The sequence below is a fragment of the Apodemus sylvaticus genome, chromosome 5 (assembly GCF_947179515.1).
Source record: "Apodemus sylvaticus chromosome 5, mApoSyl1.1, whole genome shotgun sequence".
In the NCBI taxonomy this organism is placed as follows: domain Eukaryota; kingdom Metazoa; phylum Chordata; class Mammalia; order Rodentia; family Muridae; genus Apodemus; species Apodemus sylvaticus.
Window position 1 is genome coordinate 111,799,877 of NC_067476.1, and position 20,613 is coordinate 111,820,489.

At 40.4% G+C, this 20,613-nt stretch overlaps 1 protein-coding gene across 3 annotated transcripts in view; it reads left to right on the forward strand.

Annotated features, from left to right (window-relative positions):
- Positions 1-9,328: 9,328 nt before the first annotated feature.
- Zc3h6 (zinc finger CCCH-type containing 6) overlaps positions 9,329-20,613 on the forward strand; it is a 50,389-nt gene continuing 39,104 nt past the window's right edge. For all 3 annotated transcript variants that reach the window (XM_052183583.1, XM_052183584.1, XM_052183585.1), the window contains exon 1: positions 9,329-9,771. In XM_052183583.1, the coding sequence (XP_052039543.1) occupies positions 9,740-9,771 (32 nt within the window). In that variant the 5' untranslated portion in view covers positions 9,329-9,739. The remainder of the gene's footprint in view (positions 9,772-20,613) is intronic.

Here is a 20,613-nt window from a genome sequence, read left to right on the forward strand (position 1 = left end):
AAATCTTGAGGCATAGTGACTATGAATCCCAGAAGATTAAGACAGGGACATGTCTGAGTTCAAGGTCATCTGGGACAGACCAGGCATGGTAGCATATATCTCTGGGCCACACTTTCTACTGGAGATCTACATAAGGGCATTGGAGGAGAAGGAAGATTCACTCTTTGCCTGCTTGCTTTGTGGGACTGAGCAACTGCTAGATCCTTGGACTTCCATTCACAGCTGCTGCCGACCATTGTTGGGAAGTTGGACTACAGGCTAAGTCATCAACAAATTGCCTTACTTTATAGAGACTACCCATACGTTCTGTGACTCTATAGAGAACCCTGACTAATACAGATGTAAAAACTAATAATAAACCTTCTTTAGTGGAAAATACTAGATCATACAATTATTTCCATACAGATCTTTTCATACAAAAAAAAAAAAAAAAAAAAAAGGCTAGAATCGGGGCCAGTGAGATGGCTTGGTGGGAAAGACACTTGCTGCCAAGCCTATCTGAAGGCCTGAATTTGATCCCTCAGACCCACGGGATAGAAAGAAAGAACCAACTCCCCAAAAGTTGCCATCTGACTACCACATACTTGTCATAAATAAATGTCATTTTTTTAAAATGAAATACTGTGGTCTTAGTGTGTTACATCCCTCAGGGGGAAAGGCTTCCCCAAAGCATTGCCACTCTGAGGGGAAAGATATCCTGGCAGTCCAGTGCCAAGGAACACCACAAAGTCACACTGTGTGACAAACCTTAGACAAGAGATTTATTGAGAGGGAAAACCCAGGAAAGTAGTTGCCTTTGTGTGGGTGAGAAGCAGCAGTAGAAGACTGGGTTTATACAGGATTTATTTATTTATTTATTTTTAATTTTATTTATTCTTCTGTGTATATGAATACACTCTTGCTGTCTTCAGACACCAAAAGAGGGCATCAGATCTCGTCACGGATGGTTGTGAGCCACCATGTGGTTGCTGGGTTTTGAACTCAGGACCTTTGGAAGAACAGTCAGTGCTCTTAATCTCTGAGCCATCTCTCTTGGTGGGAGGGGAGCAAGAGCTTTCCAGGATGGAGATTTCCAGGGAGACGATTGGTGGGATTTCCAGTCCAGAGCGTGGACTTTTTAGTCCACAGAGTGGGCGTTGGGCCCAGCAGTTAGAGCAGTCAAAGTGTTCTGTGGGTGGAACCTGGTGGTTGGAGGTCCTCAGGGGAGGGGCCTGGCCACTTGTATGTCTCAAGGATCTTACACTTTGTGAGTTTCAGGACAGCCAGGGCTGTGTAGAGAGACCTTGTCTCAAAAAAATAAAAATAAAAAATAAAAATAAATGCTCATAATAGAAGAAAAGATATGTAGACACAAGGAAATTAGATTGGGCAGGGCATAAAAGTTGACATGTAAATGCATAAGAAATTAGTATTCTCAAATAAAGATTATAAAAGGTTACATATATATGTAGTAGACTTATCCCAAATTGCTGGCTGCTCTTCCGGAGGACTTAGGTTGGATTCCCAGCATCCACACGGTAGTCCACAAGCTTCTGTAATCTGGATTCCAGAGTATCCAAAGCCCTTTCTGACTTCTGAGGGCACTGGGTGTACATGTGGTGCACAAATACACATTCAATCAAAACATCTGTACACATAAAATAAATCCGAGAAGTTATAATTTATAATAAAAATGTCTCACTGTTGCGGGAGTCTGGGTTACAAACAGGAGTTGATGCTTTCCATGGGCCCCAGAAAACAGTTGGCTTTTCTTCTCCCAGTGGCAGATTTTAGAGCTGTCTTTCGACCTCGGCACAACTGTCATTGGGATTGGACTATTTGCGGTGGAAGACAGCTGTGCGGTACAATTAAAAGACCTTAAGCTATTTCTACCACTAGATGGCAGTAGCACCCGCTCCAGACATCAAAAGTCACAAGCTGAGGGGCTGGAGAGCCAGCTCAGAGGTTAAGACCAATGACTGCAATTTCAGAGGTCTTGAGTTCAATTCCTAGCCACCACATGATGGCTCACAACCATTTGTAATGAGATCTGATTCCCTCTTCTGGTGTGTCTGAAGACATCGACAGTGTCCCCACATACATAAAATAAATAAATCTGAAACAAAGAAAATCACAGGCTGAGAAGAGAAAGATTGAGGAAGAGTAAAAATAAAAAAGCCTAAAACTTTGCCAGAATCAATGAAACATATCAATTTACAACTTTATCCATTAATCAAATACAACGTGTCAGCTGTGAGAAGCCAAAATTTCTTTGTGACAAATCTGGAGAAAAAGAGTTTGGAAGAGAACCATTCCTCATCCAAAGGCATCAGATCTAGAGTAATCAATTTCCAAAGCAGAAAAGCTTCTATTAAAAGTTATGACAGTCTTTCATAAATACAGGTTCAAAAGAGAAGGCTGGAAATGACCACTACCACAGCATCAATTCTTGTGCCCCAAGGGCTACCCACCAGCCAAGGAGTCAAGATCAACTTAGAACAATGGGACCGTGACAAAAGGCAGAGAAAAAAAGGTACAAAAATACCAACCATAAGCCTTAGTCATTAGACAAGGAACATGTGTGTTCATGTTAGTACAATTGTGTATTGTGTGATGATGCTTTAATCAGTGACAGACTGCATAATCGACTGGTCCCATAGGCTTACAGTGAAGATGAAAAATCCTATCACGTCTGTGACATTGCAGCTGTGGTAGCATGCTTTTAGTCATTACATGACTCCTGTGTAATGATACGGACATGAAAAATAAGTGACTGTGCTGCTAATTGTATGAAAGCACGGCACGGGCAGTCATGCATGCAATGTGGCTCCTCACAATGAGAAAGAAGACTGTGTTGTTGCTTTATGGTCATGCTATACTCTGAACCCAGGTACACTTACTTCTATTTGAAAAGTTAAACCTAAAGCAGTGTGCCATGCTCTGTTGGCAGCAACTTCATATCTCTCTCTCTCTGAGCCTCTGGGTTGCACTGAGGGTCACCTTGACTGGCCCCAAACCTTGAGATTTCTTCAACACTTTGATGATGATGTTTACCTGGCAATGAGACTGCCTCACGTCCCGTCATCACCAGATACCTCTGTCACTAAATAAGAACTTTCTCTCCATTGCCCTCTCTCTTTCTTTTTTTTCTCCCCATCCCCTTGATATCTAGCAGATGTTTTCATAGCAGCTAAGTTAATATCTCATTGTGACCGTTATAATAAAGGATGGGAAAGGGATGGGATTTTTTATTCTCTTTGGGGAAATGTTAGCATGCTTTTAGTTGAACGTAGGATGAACACATCCCCTTAGGCAGAAGTACAACGTGGTTGTTTTTCTTTATGAATGTACCCTTATGAAGGGCATATGTAAACCTAAGTGGAAGTATAGACTTGGTGATTTGCAACATGTCATTTTGGCAAGCTGAGTCATGTCTTCCAGGATTCCTATATGTCTTCTGTTAGACTATACCAAAAACTGAATTCCCCTGGTGCCCAGTACTCGGAAGTTGAACATGTGTGTAGCTTCATGCCTCATGCATGCTAGGCAAGTTCTCTGCAAGACATGAACCTAGAAAAGGGAGTTAGGTGTAAAGCTGGGGAGAGGAAGGACAATGTGGAAAACCTGAGAATCAACCTAAACCTGTATCGGTTTGTCATCCTAGCCCAAGCCTATGGTGCAGGTGGCACGCAGGAAAATCTTGCAGGCTTTATCACAAATATAAATACAAACCTGGTCCAGAACTTGGAGACTTGGCGGGAGGATCTGGAATGAAGTACACCTGTGTTAGCCTGGACATTGTACTGCATGAGCAGGTGAACCAGCAGACAAACGAGAGTGTGTGTGTGTGTGTGTGTGGAAGGCCTTGGATTCAGTCCAACTTCCTTCCCATGATTAATTATCATGGGAATTTCATTCCCATGACACTTCCCAAATTAATGAATATGTAAATAAGAAGGAAAAGCTGTAACATACTTTTTTGGAAACAAAAACAGAAAAGTCACTGGCCATTATAAGTATATTATTTAAGGAACTCCAAACAACAAATCTAGCAATGAGGGGTTTTTTTATATTTATTTATTTTGTGCATGTATTTGTGTGGCTGAAAGCAAAAATTAACCCACTGTGACTAGATTTTTCAGTATATTCAGTGTAGATATATTACAACCATGTCAAGAGCATAAAAAGCAAATGGAACATAATAGAATCTGTGAGACGCTGCTGAAGTCGTGTTTATCACAACTTCTGATACTGAAATACATTAGAAAAGAAGACTTCAAATACTAACCCAAGTGACAACCTTAAGAAATTGCAAAAGAAGGCCAGGCATGGCACACGCACTTTTAGTTCTAGCACTTGGGAGGCAGAGGCACACAAATCTGTGTGAGTTAGAGAGATTCTATTCTGGTCTATAGAGTAAGTTCCAGGTCATCCACAGCTACAAAGAGAAACCTTGTCTCAAGCCCCCCTCTACCTTCCTTCTCCTCCAAAAAGGAAATCAGAAAGAGAGACAGGCAGAAAGAAAGAAATATTGAAGTATAAAGCTGGTGAAAGCTTACAGAACAAGAATCAAGAAAAGGGGCCTGGCAGTGGTGGCACACTCCTTTAATCCCAGCACTTGGAGGCAGAGGAAGGCAGATTTCTGAGTTCGAAGCCAGCCTGGTCTACAGAGTGAGTTCCAGGACAGCCAGGGCTACACAGAGGAACCCTGTCTCAAAACAAACAAACAAACAAACCAAACAAACAAACCAGAAAACCAAAACACAAAAAACAAAAATTGAAAAAAAAATTAAGAATCAAGAAAAGTAAATAACTTTTCACACTTTAAAATCACCAACACTTTGGCAATAAATATCTGCCAAAACTGAAAAGATAAAAGAGAGAAAAATTACCAATCAAAATTGAAAGAGGATTTTACTACTGACTTCACAAACAATACAGAGGAAGCCCAGTCAACACAATGGCTCTGTGCACTTGAAATCTTCAGCCACAAACAGCAGAAGCTTGCTCACAGATACTCAGATGCTGAGGGCTAGATTCCTGGCTCAGCTACAGAGCACACTACTGAACACTCCTGAGGGCCTGGGTCCAAATATCCAACACGGGAACAAATAATTCAAAACCTCAGAAACCCTTTGCACTTAGAAATAAGAAATCAAAAGGCCAAGATGGTTTACTGTGGGTAAACTGTTAAGAAATATTACTTCTATATATTCACATACAGAAAACAGAAAAGGAAACACTCCAAAGTTATGTTTATGAGGTCATCATTAGTAGTAAAAATAAAAAAAATCCAACAAATTTACTAAATATATAACGTAGTATTGCCAAATTATGCTTATCTCAATTGTGGCCTGTAGTCCCAACTGTTCAGGAGGCTGAGACACAAAGGTCCTTGAAGCTCAGGAGTTCAGGAGCAGCCTGAGGAACACAAGAAGTCCTTGACTCACAAAAACATTGTTTAAACTAAAAATTTTAAAGTTTGGACTGGGGGATATAGGTCATAGAATGGATATCTAGTATGGATGAAGCTTTCGTTCAATTCCTTATACCAGGAAAGACACAATTGTGGTGTGTGTGTGTGTGTATGCTTTAGACATTGCTGCTTCTTGGGTGGTGGGGTTGTTTTTTGCTTTTTTTTTTTTGACAAGGTCTGTCGCTAGCCTGGAGCTTGACTAGTTCAGGTGGTATGTTAGCAGGATTCACCTGTCTCTGACTTTCCAGTGCTGGGATAAGAGTGAGTGCTGGCTCTTTCTCATGTGACTTCTAGTAGTCACATTCAGGCCCTCATGCTTGAATGGCAAGTTCTTTACTAGTTGGCCTATCTCCCCAGACCCATAAGCAGTATTTTTCAAAGTCTTAGTATTGATAAATCTATAATGTTAATTATAAGTGTAATGTTAATGGACACTCCCCATTCACCTCTCAGAGCATTCCGTACTCCTCTATCCTACTTTGACAGAGACTAGCCTCTCTATTCTTTTGCTCTCGACTCCCAGATGCAGCCAGTGATGGAAGGACAGAGGTTGGAGAGAGGGAGCGATCTCTACATTAGCCTCTTTCTCCTGCAAAGCAAGGCTAGCAATGGCTGCTTACCTTTTAATACTGACTGATCGATTGGTTGGTTGCCTGGTATAAGGAATTGAACCAAAGCTTCATCCATACTAGATATCCATTCTATGGCCTATATCTCCCAGTTCAAACTTTAAAATTTTTAGTTTAAATAATGTTTTTGTGAGTCAAAGACTTCTTGTGTTCCTCAGGATGCTCCTGAATTCCTTAGCTTCAAGGACATTTATATGTCAGCCTCCTGAACAGTTGGGACTATAGGCCATCAGCAAGATGGCCCAATCTGGTTTTGTGTCTTTACCCAGTGCCACGGATCTTGACAGAAGATTTTCTTCCATAAGTTTAGCTATCCCCAGGTTCTAACAACTCCATCCTGCAGTCTCTCCAGCCTGATCTGATACATCCTGTTGGAAGGTGCCTTTACTGTTCTCCCATTTCATATAGTCCAACACACTGTTACCAATAGCCTCACAAGCTAAACTCACCACAGTCATATCTTTAAATATGCTTTGGGATACAATCTAAATAGCACACAAGAGGAAAAGAGAAAATACTGAGCATCTCAAGAGACAAAACAACAAGCCAGCCACAGAATTGAGAGTAAATTATTAGAAGAAAGCATGTTTTCTAGACATCATCCTAAAAGAGAAAACTTTAATGTCATCCTTTAGAACCTGGGAAACAGGACAAGAACATCCTCTTGGACTCTGTCTATTTAACATTGCACTGGGTGCCCTAGTTCAAGGATCTCTGGGACCACCATAGCCAGCAAGTAATGGAGAGAGGCAAGAAAGTAGCTCAGCTCAACACGACTAAGTAGCCAGGGTCCAAACTTTGAGAGTCTAATCCCAAGTAATTTACTTTAGGTATATTTAAGCACACCACAATTTGATGAAAATTTTACTGGTGATAATTAACTCAGTCCCATGTGCACAATAAAGCTTAAGACATGACTACACTGAAATATTTGTAAAGTACATGTGCCACCTTCCATAAAGATAGATTCTTCCATAAAGATAGGTTCTATAGATTGACCACATGAGCCATCTTCCATAAACATAGTTTATATAGACTGACAAGCCTACGATAAGGTCTTGGGGGAGGATCTGGTGTGGTCTTGGCTGTACAGTTAGCCCAAAGGTAACCAGACTATTAACCACATCTAATCCCAGCTTTCTGGACAGATAACAGGTTGTGCATCCCTTCCTTTGAAGGGACAACCCTGTGTGTTTAACATTCCTGGTATCTGTGAGCACAAGGGCCTCTGTGCTTCCCATACACTAGTACTGGAAATCTTAGTCAGTGAAGAATGAGAACCAGGACTACACTGGGAAAACAAACAAACAAACAAACAAACACCCCCAAACCCTGTGTTGCGAGTTTAGCTCTTGGTAGAGCGTGGCTTGAATATGTGCAGGATTCTGGGACAATTTCCTATTCCAAACTATAAGTTTAAAAAAATTGAGTATTATTATAGCTTGTTACACAGCAGTGAAAGCAGAAATATCAGATAGTAAGAAGTCTATCAAAGGTGAAAGGTATCTATAAGGAAAATCAAAGTTCTATTAAGATGTGAGTTCTGGGGCTGCTGAGGAGCCAGGTGCTGTCACCAAGCTCTGAATGTCTCGAGGCCAATCACCCAGGAGGGTGGCTGCCTCTGCCTGGGTGAGAGAATGGTGGGAGGAGAGAATGCCTCCTGCAAATAAGCCGTCCTTGTACTTCCACACGCCTGCCCAGCACACACACACTCTGGCTGGGAATGACTGTAGAAGCCCTCAGAAAATGACCTTTAGGGCTGTTAGGGAAGTCGAGGGGGGGGGAGGGGGGAGGGGTGGCTGCTTTGAGCTCATCAGACTGAGACCTGCTGCTTTCCTGCCTTGAGGGTTTATAAAGAATACAAAGTTTACAAATAGAGTATCCCACAGGGAATCCTTTCGGTGCTGCTTGAGTTGGCCTAAATAGCCAACAATGGGACCTTCCAATGTGTGTCAGAATCTTAATTTTGTCTGGAGGCAACATTTCAAAAGTTGTTTTTTCTGAGTAAGCTAATACACAGAATTTATTTTGGTGTGAGTTTAAACTTTCAAAAGAATTTGAAAATAGCAAATACTCAAATGTGTACCAATTCAAAGATTTTCTTTTTAATTAAAAAAAAATCAAATTCAATCCTAAGTCCCTATTTTAATGTCTATGCAGAAAGCTTAGAAGCAGAAGCTGTGAAGAGCAGCTGTTACACCTCAAAAGCCTTTTGCTGTTCTTAGTAAAACGGTTAATTCAATGAAGAGGCTTGACATTTTAGTTCCAAAAACTAATATTGCTTCTCTAGATAAAATAGATGTGCCTTTTGAAAGTTTCCTATAATGGACCAGCGCCTTAAGACCTGTCAGGGTTCAAGTCTTGTCAATAGCTTCATTCAACTAAAAAATGTTAACAATAACTGTTTTTTCCTCTTTTCACATTTATCTAATCGCAATTGCTCTTTGAATGCGCGTTATTTACACATCAGAACACCCATAGACAAAAGACGTCATGTATTTAGGAAGATTGGACATGTAAGCTCATCATTTTAATAAAAAAGCAATTAACTTTCCTTCAGAACGAAGTATACATTACTCATCATTTCAAGATTATTTCTGAAGGTCATGGACATACGAAGAAATGCAGTCTTGTTCTTATGAAATACTCGAATGCATTCCACATCTAAACTGCTAACAGACATAAGATCATGTTTTAATTACCTCAAAAGCTATTTTTAATCGTCAAGTAATGATTGGGTGAATTTAGTATTGTCAGAAAAGGTTGCGTGCCAAGCAGTGTTCCCTACACTACGGAGACATACATAACAGCCACAAGTTTAAGGGCTTAAGGATGATTCCGAGTTCTTCCGGCAACAAAGAACCGCCAGTCCTGGGTTCCTTTCTTTGTCGCGCACTAACGGTGGCGGGGTGGAAGGGGACAGTGTGATGGGCCCGGAACTCCAAAGACTTAGACGACGAGTCTCGCAGGAACATCGAGAAATGGGCACAGAGGACCTGGTGGACATAACAGGCCTGGCGGGGTGACCTGCCCCGCCCGAAGTAATTCCTAGCGCCACAGAACCGCATCTCCAGGGTTCCAACTATCAGATTGCTGCCTCCGCTGCCGCAGCGAGCGCATTAAAAGCCCGCCCCTGGAGGTGATTGACGGGTACTTTCCTCCAATGGCTAATGCGCACAGCCCCGGCGGCTGGGAGAGGGCCGCGGTTCGCGGAGGAATTTCACTCGCCCTTTAGTCCCGGGCAAGGTGTTGCGGCAGGCGCCATTTTCTGAGCCGCCTGTCTCGGGTGCCGCCATGTTGGTGAGGAGAAATCACCGTTACGGCCACTGTCCAAATCCCCGCGTCGCTGCACGCCGCCCGCCGGCTCCCACGCCTCAGCCTCCGGCGGCGAATACAGACTAGAGCCGCAGCGCCGGCAGCGCGGGGCCGTTGCCCAGTCTTTGCAGTTAGAGCCCCATCTCTCTGGCGTGGTTGTTAATAGACTGGAAAGTCTGTGTCTGTGTCGCTCACTAGTAACCGTGAGTTTTTACCACTTCGTCACCTGTCGGCGGCGGCCGGGAACAGGTGCCCGCCGGCGGCGCAGGGGTCCTCCCCGCGCCCCGCCGCCGCCGGCCTCCAGACCTGCCCTCCAGCCCCGCCCCGTTCTTGACCAAACATGACAGACTCTGAACATGCAGGGCACGACAGGTCGGGAACCCTTCTTGTCTGTCTTTCTGTCGGATGAGAGGAGGGGTCGGGGCGGCGGGAGCGGGCCGGGGCCGGGCGCCTCCTGCATGACTTAGACGTCTCTGTGTGGCTCCATCGGTTCCGTGACGCGCACCTTCGTCCACCGCAGCTGGCTGCCAGCCGCGGGGGAGGCCGAACCGGCCGCGCCCGCCTCCCGGAGCCGGGGTCGCCGCCCCGCCCCCGCTGGGCACGTGCGAGCCCCCCGCCCCTGGCCCGGCTCAGTCGTCGGCGCCACGCGGGCGGCTGCGGCGCCTGCCCGCCTGGCCAGTGACCGGCGTTGGCAGCCTGGTTGGAACCGGCCCCAAAGGCTCAGTAGTAGGCCTTGTGGATATTTGCCTCCTACCCGAGTCCACCTCTGAAAATAAACATGTTTAGTTTTTAGGGGGGGAGGGGAGCCTCTTTCCCTCCCATCCCCCACTCCCAGGCCATGTGTCTGCCGCAGTCGTGTAACCCCCCTCCCCCCCGAAAAGTGAAATGGCAGTTTTCAAATTAAATACGTTAACACAAGTAGACTGCAAATTTTTAGCTTTACCCGATTTCCTAGGTGTTAAATATCCTTTGACAATTTAGCTGAGATTCTAATTTTCCATATTTAATTTTGTTGTGCTCTGAGAGACACGTTCTTAGCGCCATTCCGTGATTTGATGGCATTTACAGAATATACTAAGTTTTAAACTTTAGATTTACATTGATAACCAAATTTTTAAAAGGGGTCAGAGGAGGACTTTTATTAAAACTCCTGGTGCAAAATCTCATTCATCTGATTCCTACTTAGAATATTAACTTGAAAATGGACATCCTCACATTGCTTTATGAATAGTCTCAGAGATACATTGTGTTCTAGTGTGACCCATAACACTTAAGTATTCCTGAGTAATGTCATATGCTTTTGATAAAGCATTCCACACACCTTCCTTCCCTAAATACAGAAGCAAAACAAACAACAAAAATCATGGAAATTTGAAACGCCAAAATATATGGCAATCTTGAAAGGGATTAAAAAAAAGCCAAAATATATGGCAATCTTGAAAGGGATTAAAAAAATCCTAACAACTTCAATAATGTACTATTAATTCTCTAGAAAGACATCAAACAGATAGCAAGGTATAGATAACAAGTTTAGATAGTAAAATGTACTCTTATATAAGTGCAGAAGCTTATACTTGACATTTTAAATGATTTTTTTAAAAAAAATAATACCTTGTGGTTTGCGTGCTGTCAGGTGGACCTAAGGACTCTTGTGTGATAGGCGAGATCTCTTAACACTTGGTACATTCATGGCCCAAAGTTCCCCTTTTAAAAAAACTTTAAAAGTGAAGTTCCTAGAATTAACTAACAATGTTGAGAAGTCTATTGATAAGCCAATGATTTGTTAATGTACTTAAAATTCATTAATATGAAAGGAAACCTCATTTGTTTGTGGATAGTGTAACTTGAATATGTAGAAATATGCATTTTACATAATAAAAAACATGTCACCAAGTTTAGAAATCAAAATAATGCTTCTAAAGAACAATGATCTCATGATTTTCTATTACCCCCCCAACCCCTTTGCGATGTGATCTCATTAGCCCTAGCTGGCCTAGAACTGATATGTAGACCAGTCTGTCTTAGAACTCAAACAGGTCTGCCTGTCTCTGCCTACAGAGTGCTGAACTAAAAGTGTGCACTACCATGCCTGGCTGTTACCAGACTTTTAAAAGAATTTTAGGCCCAGTGTGGCAGTACATACCTGTAATCCAACACTCAGGCTGAGACAGGAAGGTGGCATGTTCATGCTGGCCTGCCCTACATAGCAAAACCCTGTTGGCTTTTTTGTTTGTTTGTTTTGGTTTTTTTTTGTTTTGTTTTTCGAGACAGGGTTTCTCTGTGTAGCCCTGGCTGTCCTGGAATTCACTCTGTAGACTAGGCTGGCCTCGAACTCAGAACTCCCCCTGCCTCTGCCTCCCACTCAAGTGTTGGGATTAAAGGAGTGCACCACCACTGCCCGGCCCCTGTTTTTTAAAAAGTAGAATTTGAAGTTTTAAAATACTGACTTAAAAGTTAAAAATGAAACTTTAGTTTGAAGAATATAGATTAACAGTTTAGTAGGGGGAGGAAAATAATAAGTGGCAATAGTTTTGTTTTAAATTAGACCCAAAAGTATCTCAAGTTAGCTCAGTTTTAACTTACCCAGGGTTAAATGGTGCTGTGAATTATATATATATATTTCATATAAGTAGATAGATGTAGATATATATATTTCACTTATGTGAAAAGAACTACATAGAGAAACTGCACTGTCTGTATGTAGTGAATTATATGTATAATTCCAACACTCTGGAGGCCAAGGAGAATTGCTATTTGAGCCTGGGCTAAAGGAAAGAAGGAAGAAAGCCAACAGAGCAGGGGTCTATAGAAATGGCCCTTGCTCCAGGTCTATAACCAGTGAGTTTTGTGAACTTGAGTTTCTTAGTGGCTAACAGAGGTGTTTAAACCTTACCAAAGTAGTGGTTTTCAGTCTTTACTGGAGTGCTTAAGTGCAGGGCATTCTACTGATGTGACTAGGACCCATAAATTTTAGAAACTCCTCATGTAGTTATAAACTGTTAGATAAATGTTTCTCAGTCTTATCAGACCTGTTTTGATACAAAACGAAAAACAACTATAGAAGTCTGTATGTAGGTTTGTGGCTATCTGTATTTTTATAGGTTTCTAGTTGATTCTAAAGAAACTTAGGAGAAAATAATCTATGGACTCCTCAAGTATTCCCTGCTTCTACATTATAACTTTTGTATTGTAATACAAGTTTATATGAATTATATGTGAAGAGTATAAAATTTTGCATAGTCTATGTATTTTCACAAAGATTATTTTCATGCACTTTTGAAAACTAAAATATGCATTCAGGAAAATAGTGAAATCTTATATTTATAACTGCTTTGACTTTATAAAAATTAAAATAGAATTTACAGAAGGGAGAAATTCTAAATGTAAATGAAATTCATAAAATATATAATTGCTTTAAAATTATTTTCTTGTACATGTTTTATATGGTGAGTGCTTTGTGCTAATTTGTTTACTGTATTTTGAAATACATATATATTTTCTTTTGAAAAGTCACCTTTTGAAAATATCTACTTGGGAGTCAGGTGTTGGTACACGCCTACAATTCCAGCACTCTGGACCCTGGAAGGAACACTGGCATGAATATAAGACCAACCTGAGCTATATAATGAGACCCTATCTTAAAACAGCAAACAGTCCCCCCCAAACAAACAAAACTATCCAGTTGGTGTGCTTTCCTTTAATATTTTCATGCCTAGAACAAAAAGTATTCTTTTATAGATATTATTAGTATAATAATACCTATAAACTTGTAGATATGTAGAATGTTAGCATCTGGAGCCTAGTTTCTAAATGTAAATAAAGCGGAAAGAATTGAGAAAGTTAAAGGTATAGGCCCTCCTTCACTCAGTTCTCTTTCATTCATATTTTTTCTTTTTTTTAAAAGAAGATTTATCTATTTTATGTATATTAGTACATTGTTGCTGTCTTCAGACACTCCAGAAGAGAGCATCAGATCCCATTACAGATGGTTGTGAGCATCCATGTGGTTGCTGGTTAAACTCAAGACTTGTGAAGAGCAGTCAGTGCTCTTAACCAATAAGCCATCTCTCCAGACTTTCATTTACTTCTTTCAGGCCTAACTTCACCCATCTAACTTTATCCTTCAGCTGGATGTTAACCCAATTAAAACAAAATTATTATGACACTTGATATCAAACCTATGCTAGACAAGAGCTGTACCTTTGAGCTGTACTGCCAATCCTGCAAGCAGTTGCTGAAGGTTAAATACTAGTTCCTGCCTCAGTCACTGCTACAGCAGAATGGAAAGACAACAAAATCCTAGTAACTATTAGAGTTTTCTAAAATATGTTAATGATAAAAAGTTATTCAGGGCCTCACTGGAGGAAAAGATTTTAACATGAACCTAGTATAAGACTTTAGGATTTATTTATTTATTACTTGATAGGACATATGGATATTTTCCTTGAGTTGGAAGTTATTCTTTGTTCTTTATGAACAATTTCATCTTTTACTTCCCTCCCTTTTAGCATTTTTCCTCTTAAAGCAATAACAAAACTCCAGCTAGTCAGAAGGGTAGTGGTTTAACAAGTTTTCCTAATCTCCTAGTGGGTTGAAGACTTGACCAGAGAATGCACTAGAGTCTGGCCTAGTACTGTCAGAAATGTATGTGGAGAAAGCACAGGGAAATGAAGTGACATAGTAGGTTCAGACACGATGAAGATGTTAATGCATAGACACTGGGAACCATTTTGAAAAATGAGAACTCTTGAATAAACTTAGGGCTAAACCCATCCCTAATGGGATATGGAGACCACATCAAAAAAAATTTTTTTTGAGACAGGGTTTCTCTGTGTAGCCCTGGCTGTCCTGGAACTCACTCTGTAGACCAGGCTGGCCTCGAACTCAGAAATCTGCCTACCTCTCTGCCTCCCACGTGCTGGGATTACAGGCGTGTGCCACCACCGCCCAGCCACATCAAAATTTTTAAGCAGGACAATAGTGATCAGCTGCATATTGTTGGTATGCTACCTGAGGGTTAGAAAAAAGCAAGCTATAGGAAAGTGAGAAGGCTTTTAAGTTGGTTTTGGTAAATATTACAAATGTAATATTTAATAATTACTGATCTACACATGGAGTATGCAGCAATAAAACTAATATTTTCTTTGGAGAGAACATAAAAAAGTTAAATATTAGTTAAGTATTTGAGAGTGAGGTGAGTTCTGTGGGCTGTTTCTATTTTCAGTAGGTTTATTAGGTAACCACTTACTAAAAACGTAGTATTTATCAAAATTATGAAATAGGAGAGGAGTTCAGTCCCAGGACATTTGTGAAAAAGCTTTCCAGATGGGAATGATGGGTAAAAAAAAAGAAAAAAAGCCAGGACTCAGGATGAGCTTGGTAGGATTAAGGGAAGAACAAGGTAGTGGAAGCGGTGTGGCCAGAGGGATTAGTAAGCAAGGGAGGCAGCAAGAGAAGTGTGTCCTTCGGTGCTGTCTAGAGCCCTCACAACACTGTAAGGACCTTGAATTTTCCTGTTCAGTGATTTGGGAAGTACTGTGGTATTTGGACAGAGGAAGACTGGGATCTTGCTATGGGAAAGAGGAAAAAGCAACTGCAGTAATAGGTGATATGTCTGTGTTAGGATATGATAGAACTAAGTAACATTATCTGATGTTCAAAAATGGAGCATAAGAATGACACCAGAGCTAGGATAGACATCTAGTAATTGTCCAGTAAAGATTTGATCATCAGCACTGCTGCAGACACAAAGCAAGAGTCATGAGTTATTTCTTAGTTAATTCTTAGTAGAATTAGAGATGTCTGAGATGTTAGTTGAAATGATTAAGATCAACTGAGATATAAGTGTTGTAGACCATGGAGAAAAGAACACAGTGTTTTAAAAAAAAAAAATCAAAGGAAGAAAAAAAAAAAACCTTTCAAGGATGTGAAGATGAAGATTGCAGCCCTAAAGGAAAGAAAGAGGTTCCAAAAAGACCTTTGATATACATTATCCTAATTTAAAACATTTTAGTACTGAATTAAAAGGTGCTGTAAGCTGGTGGCCTTCAGCCTGAAAGTTTGTGTATTTGTTTGATTAGATGACTTACTTTCCATGTATTGAAAACCAACAGTTTTTTACATGTTAGCTATGTACTCTACCACAGAGTTAATGCCCAGCTTGTTTTTAAATAGCCTTGTTTGAATACATTTAAGATTTGACTTAATGCTTTCTACTCTCTCTTTATCACTACTGCCCAAGATGTGCTTTGTTCATGTGGGTGACCTGGTTAGCATCTTTAGTTATAACTGGAGGTTTTTTGAGACAAGGCTTCACTATGTAGCCCTGGCTGGCCTGGAACTCACTTTGTAGACCAGTCTGGCCTCAAATTCATAGAGATCAGCCTGCCTCTGCCTCCCTAGTATTGCTGACTACTGGAGTCTGTAACCCTTTGCTATGTATTAAACCAAGGTTTCTCCTGGATAGATGGGCTGCCTATCTCACAGGGATGGCTGACCTTGGATTCACCAGATTAGGCCTTCATGCCAGGACTGCCAGCACATTGCTTTGTGACTTTTTTCCAGAGTTACCTTTCAGAGTGACCTGCATCATCAGTTATTCAGGCTCAGAAGCTGACTCACATCAGAACTGTTTAGATTCAGATATGCCAACAATGTCAATAGCATTGTGAAAACTAGTGTCTTCATTGCTTCATAGGAGTCATTTAATCTCACAACAACCCAAGAAAAAGGTCTAATTATTAGCCTCTCCTTTTAAAGACAAGAATGCAAATATCAAGGGTTTTGTTGTTTGTTTGGTTTTGGTTTTTAAAGACAGTGTTTCTTTGTGTAGCCTTGGCTGGCAAATATTAAGATTTGAAGTTCCCCAAAGCACTAAGTAAATCAGCAGGAACCTCAGTAATCTAACTGTAGAATAGAATATCAATAAATTGATATTCTTATGTGTATATATCTCCTGATAATGCAGATAAAAGAGTCTGCACTTTTATCCTCATTATCAGGAGATGTATACACATAAGAATATCAATTTATTCCTGTGAAGACTAGATGTTTGCATCAGAGATGTGTTTTCCATATAGAATGCTATTTAAAAACTTAATATAAAGTTACCCAATGGATAAGAGCGTAATATTAAGGCAAGAGAATTAGTTGTATCTGACTGATAGTTTAGTGGCAGTAGTCTCTAATGAAGTGATATTCACATCTCCATAATGTACCTGTCACTTACACACTTGCATAAAGGAGATCTTTCCTCCCAGCCATATGGCACTGCCCACATTTGCCATTGCAGTTCTTTTTCATTACTGTCATTGTTGACAGTCCCTTTTTCTCCTAAGAGCAGTTCTTTGCAATGCATGCTAATATCTTAAATTTAGTTCTCATTTCTTAACTTAGTCAAACTTAATTGGTTATGGGTTTAATATTTTGACTTTATTGTTGCTTTCTCTCTTCTTCTTTTTGGATATTATTCTAAACACACACACACATACACACACATACACACACACAAACACACACACAGGTACATTGTGGGGATGGTTCTGGGAGACGTTATTTTACTGGTGTGAATACGTATTAACCAAGATATCATAATTACATGACTTTGATAAAATCAGTATTTATTCTTGGCAAAATAGGCTTCTATTTTATAGTACTTTATATATGCTTTCTTTTTAATGTTCTGGCTTAACATTAATACTAGAGATACTGATATTGCTTGAATACTTAAACTTTCATTAATCATATGTATATTTTGAGTGAAAAATAAATGACTGAAGCAAGTCCCATGTAGCTTTTCAAGTCTTAAGAAAATTATCATTAGAAATATACCATAAAACCACAGCACAGCTTTTCTCCCCTATAAAGTTGAAACAAAACAACCTAGATATGAATTCTAATGATCCTCAAAGTTTTATACAAATTATAATTTATAATTCCTATTTCACTTCATTTCAGAGTTTAGGATTACTCTGGTACCATATATAGAAATTATTGATTATAGATAATTCTGTTGTATTGTGGTTTAGTTTGTACATATATTGTGTACATAAACAACCTTTGTGGCTTAGTTGTACATATATTGCACCAAATGCCTATTTATTTATTTATTGATTGATTGATTGATTGACAAAGTATGAAAAACAATAGCCAAAGCAGGAACTAAAGCCATTAACATTACTGTAGTATAAACATATCTTCAGCATTTTTGAAAAAGTAGGACCAGTTCCACTTCCTCATTAGAAGTTATAGTGGTCTCATGTAAAAGTAAGGATTTTTTTTTTTAGCACTGTTCATTACTAAGTTAGCCCAGTGGTTATTTTTAATGCATACACTAGGACCACTTCTTTCCCCCCCCCCCACCTTCCCCCACCCCCAAGACAGGGTTTCTCTGTGTAGCCCTGGCTGTCCTGGAACTTACTCTGTAGACGAGGCTGGCCTCGAACTCAGAAATCCGCCTGCCTCTGCCTCCCAAGTGCTGGGATTAAAGGCATGTGCCACCACTGCCCGACTGAGGGCCACTTTTATTTGTGGTAGTAGGACACCAGACAGTTGGAAGAACTTGTTTCTTTTGTTGTTGTTTTCTTTGCGTGTTTGTTTTTGTGACAGGTTCTCTGTGTAACCCTGGCTGCTCTGAAACTCACTCTGTAGACCAGGCTGGCTTAGACTCAGATATGCCTTCTTCGTGGTGGGATTAAAGGCTTGTGTTGACCCGTCCAGCAGGTCCAGTTATTCCAGGGTCTCGAAGAGGCACTACCTGAGGGTCAAAAATGGGGGGGAGAGAAAAGGGAAGCCAAGCGCGCTAACAAAATCAGAGTCAGTCTGGGTTGTGTCAAGGCTTCATTTAATGTCGGGGAGGTAAGTGGGTTTTAAGGCTTACAGAGAAGGAATTAACCTTCACAACAGACAAAGGAGGGAAGGGCAGAGACACCCCTAGGGATCGAAGCAGGAATCGAGGAAGTCATCCGGTAGGGACACCCAGAGTTAAGGAAGGCAGGAACATTCCTCGGTTAGGGCACTCTTCTCACACTGATAGCTCAAGGGGAAGGCTCTAGTTAATTGTTCTTCCTTCTCGGCAGCCACCACCTTAGGGCTGTGAGTAAGCATAAGTCCGAATAGCTCAGGACAACTTCCCACATTGTGTCACTACTGCCCAGTTAGAACCTATTTCTTATAACCTGATCTTGTATATGTATATACCCATATATACAAAACAAAAGCAGTTGTGATAAACAAAACTTTAGAAGTTTTCCTTATGAAATTTTGAGGTGGTAAAGTCATTATCTAGTAGTTAATTTCTTTTTATACAGAATAGCTTTCATAAATATTGCTTGTAATGTTTTCCACATTTATTAATGTACATTTATATTTAATCTAATTGGTAAAATTTCAGTAAATAAGAAAGATTTTAATTTCAACTTGTACCAAGAAAAAGTAGATGGTATCTGAGGAATGACATTGGAGGTTGTCTTGTGGCCTTCACACCCATAAAAGTAAGTACAAATAAAACTTCGTAGAATAAAAGTATATTTTCCTAGGATAATGGTACAGCAGTATGTCTCCTCTACTTTCTTGGAAAATGAAATGGGTCAGGGAATTTGGCATTAATATTTGTTATCCAGAAGCCAGTTTTTGGAAACACATTTGAATAAAGTGTGTGCCTTACCTCCCTGTTTTACTGAAGGTACTTTTATCTCTTTTAGTTATTTTGGGTCTTTGTAAACATCCTTATAGTTCTGATGAACACACCCCATCTTCAGTTTTGTTACTTTGGGGCCACTCTAGGAATATAGTCATTTAGACAGACTGCTGTTGAAGTTGTATATAATAAAACAGAATATGTTCAGGTTCAGACTCTGAACTTGGTCTGTCTCAGCTTTATTGAACTTTACCTGTACCAGATAATTTTACAATATTATTTTCAGAAGGGAAATAAGGGAAATTTCTTGTTAGAATCCTTGCACTTAAATTTATATTTTCTCCTGACATAATACATTCTATTTAGATATGTATATTTCAGAGAAATCACAACAAATGTAAATAAATAAAGACAAGTCCATAGGATCCTATTAACTCAGTCCTTTATTATCATCAGACCAGGTATTCTGCCTTGGAGGTCTCCATTTCCAGGCAAACACTGAAATAACTTGAAGATTGTGTATAACATGACCCAGTGACACTAAGCTGACTTAAGTTCTATAGTGTATTGTATGCTTTATACAGAAGTTTTCTTATTTCTTGTCTGCAGAGATCCCTTCCTATGGCTCTCAGGCTGTGTCACCTAGACTGTCCTGACAGATGATTTTATCCCGTGAAGAGGACATTATCATAGTTGCTTTACCTCTGCCATGTATTTAGGTAGTTTTATTTATCCTGTCTATTTTTTTAATTGCCTGTCTAAGCCATCACCAGATTAAAACTTCATGAGGAAAGCTGGCTGGGTAAAGAGATTACCATGTAAGTATGAGGACCATAGTGGTGATCCCCAGCATCCAGGAAAATGCCCAGTGGGGATAGCCACCGGCTTGTAATGAAAGGATAGAAAATAATACAGCCTAATTCTAATGACCCCAAGAAATCAGTAGTTTAAAATGCTATCTCGCTTTGTTAAAAAGAAACTAGGTAAAAGGTCACATTCCAGAGCCCGTCCTTTGTTTAGATCTAGCAGAAAGGCCTTGAATAGGTGATCCTGACCCCATAGGGTAACTGGAAATGGGCTAAGCTTATCTTCTGTAAACTTAGGCCATTACCCCTAAGCAGGAGTTCACATAGCTGTAGACATTATAGAAAACTAATTGGTTCACTGAGCGCGGGCTCCGATAATTTAAACTGATTGGCTCGCATTTCGCGGGCTCTCCATGCTAAGAAATGATTGGTTTGTGATTCGAGGGCTTTGTCGTAAACTTATAAAAGCTGTTGCAATTCGGCACTCGGGGTCCATAGTCATCTGACCCTGCGTGGTGCACGGCTATGGAACCCAGAATTCTGGAAATAAAGAAATCCTCATGCTATTGCATCGAGACCGTTTCTCGCGAGTGATTTGGGTGTCGCCTTCCGGGATGTGGGTTGCTGGGGCACCCCCGGTTTTTGGGGTCTTACAGTAATAGCTGAGCTTGAGAGGCAGAGACAGAATCCTTAGAGCATACTGACTAACCAAGATTAGCTAAATCTGGCAAGCTTTGAATTCAGGTCATACTTTGCCTCAATATTTAAGGA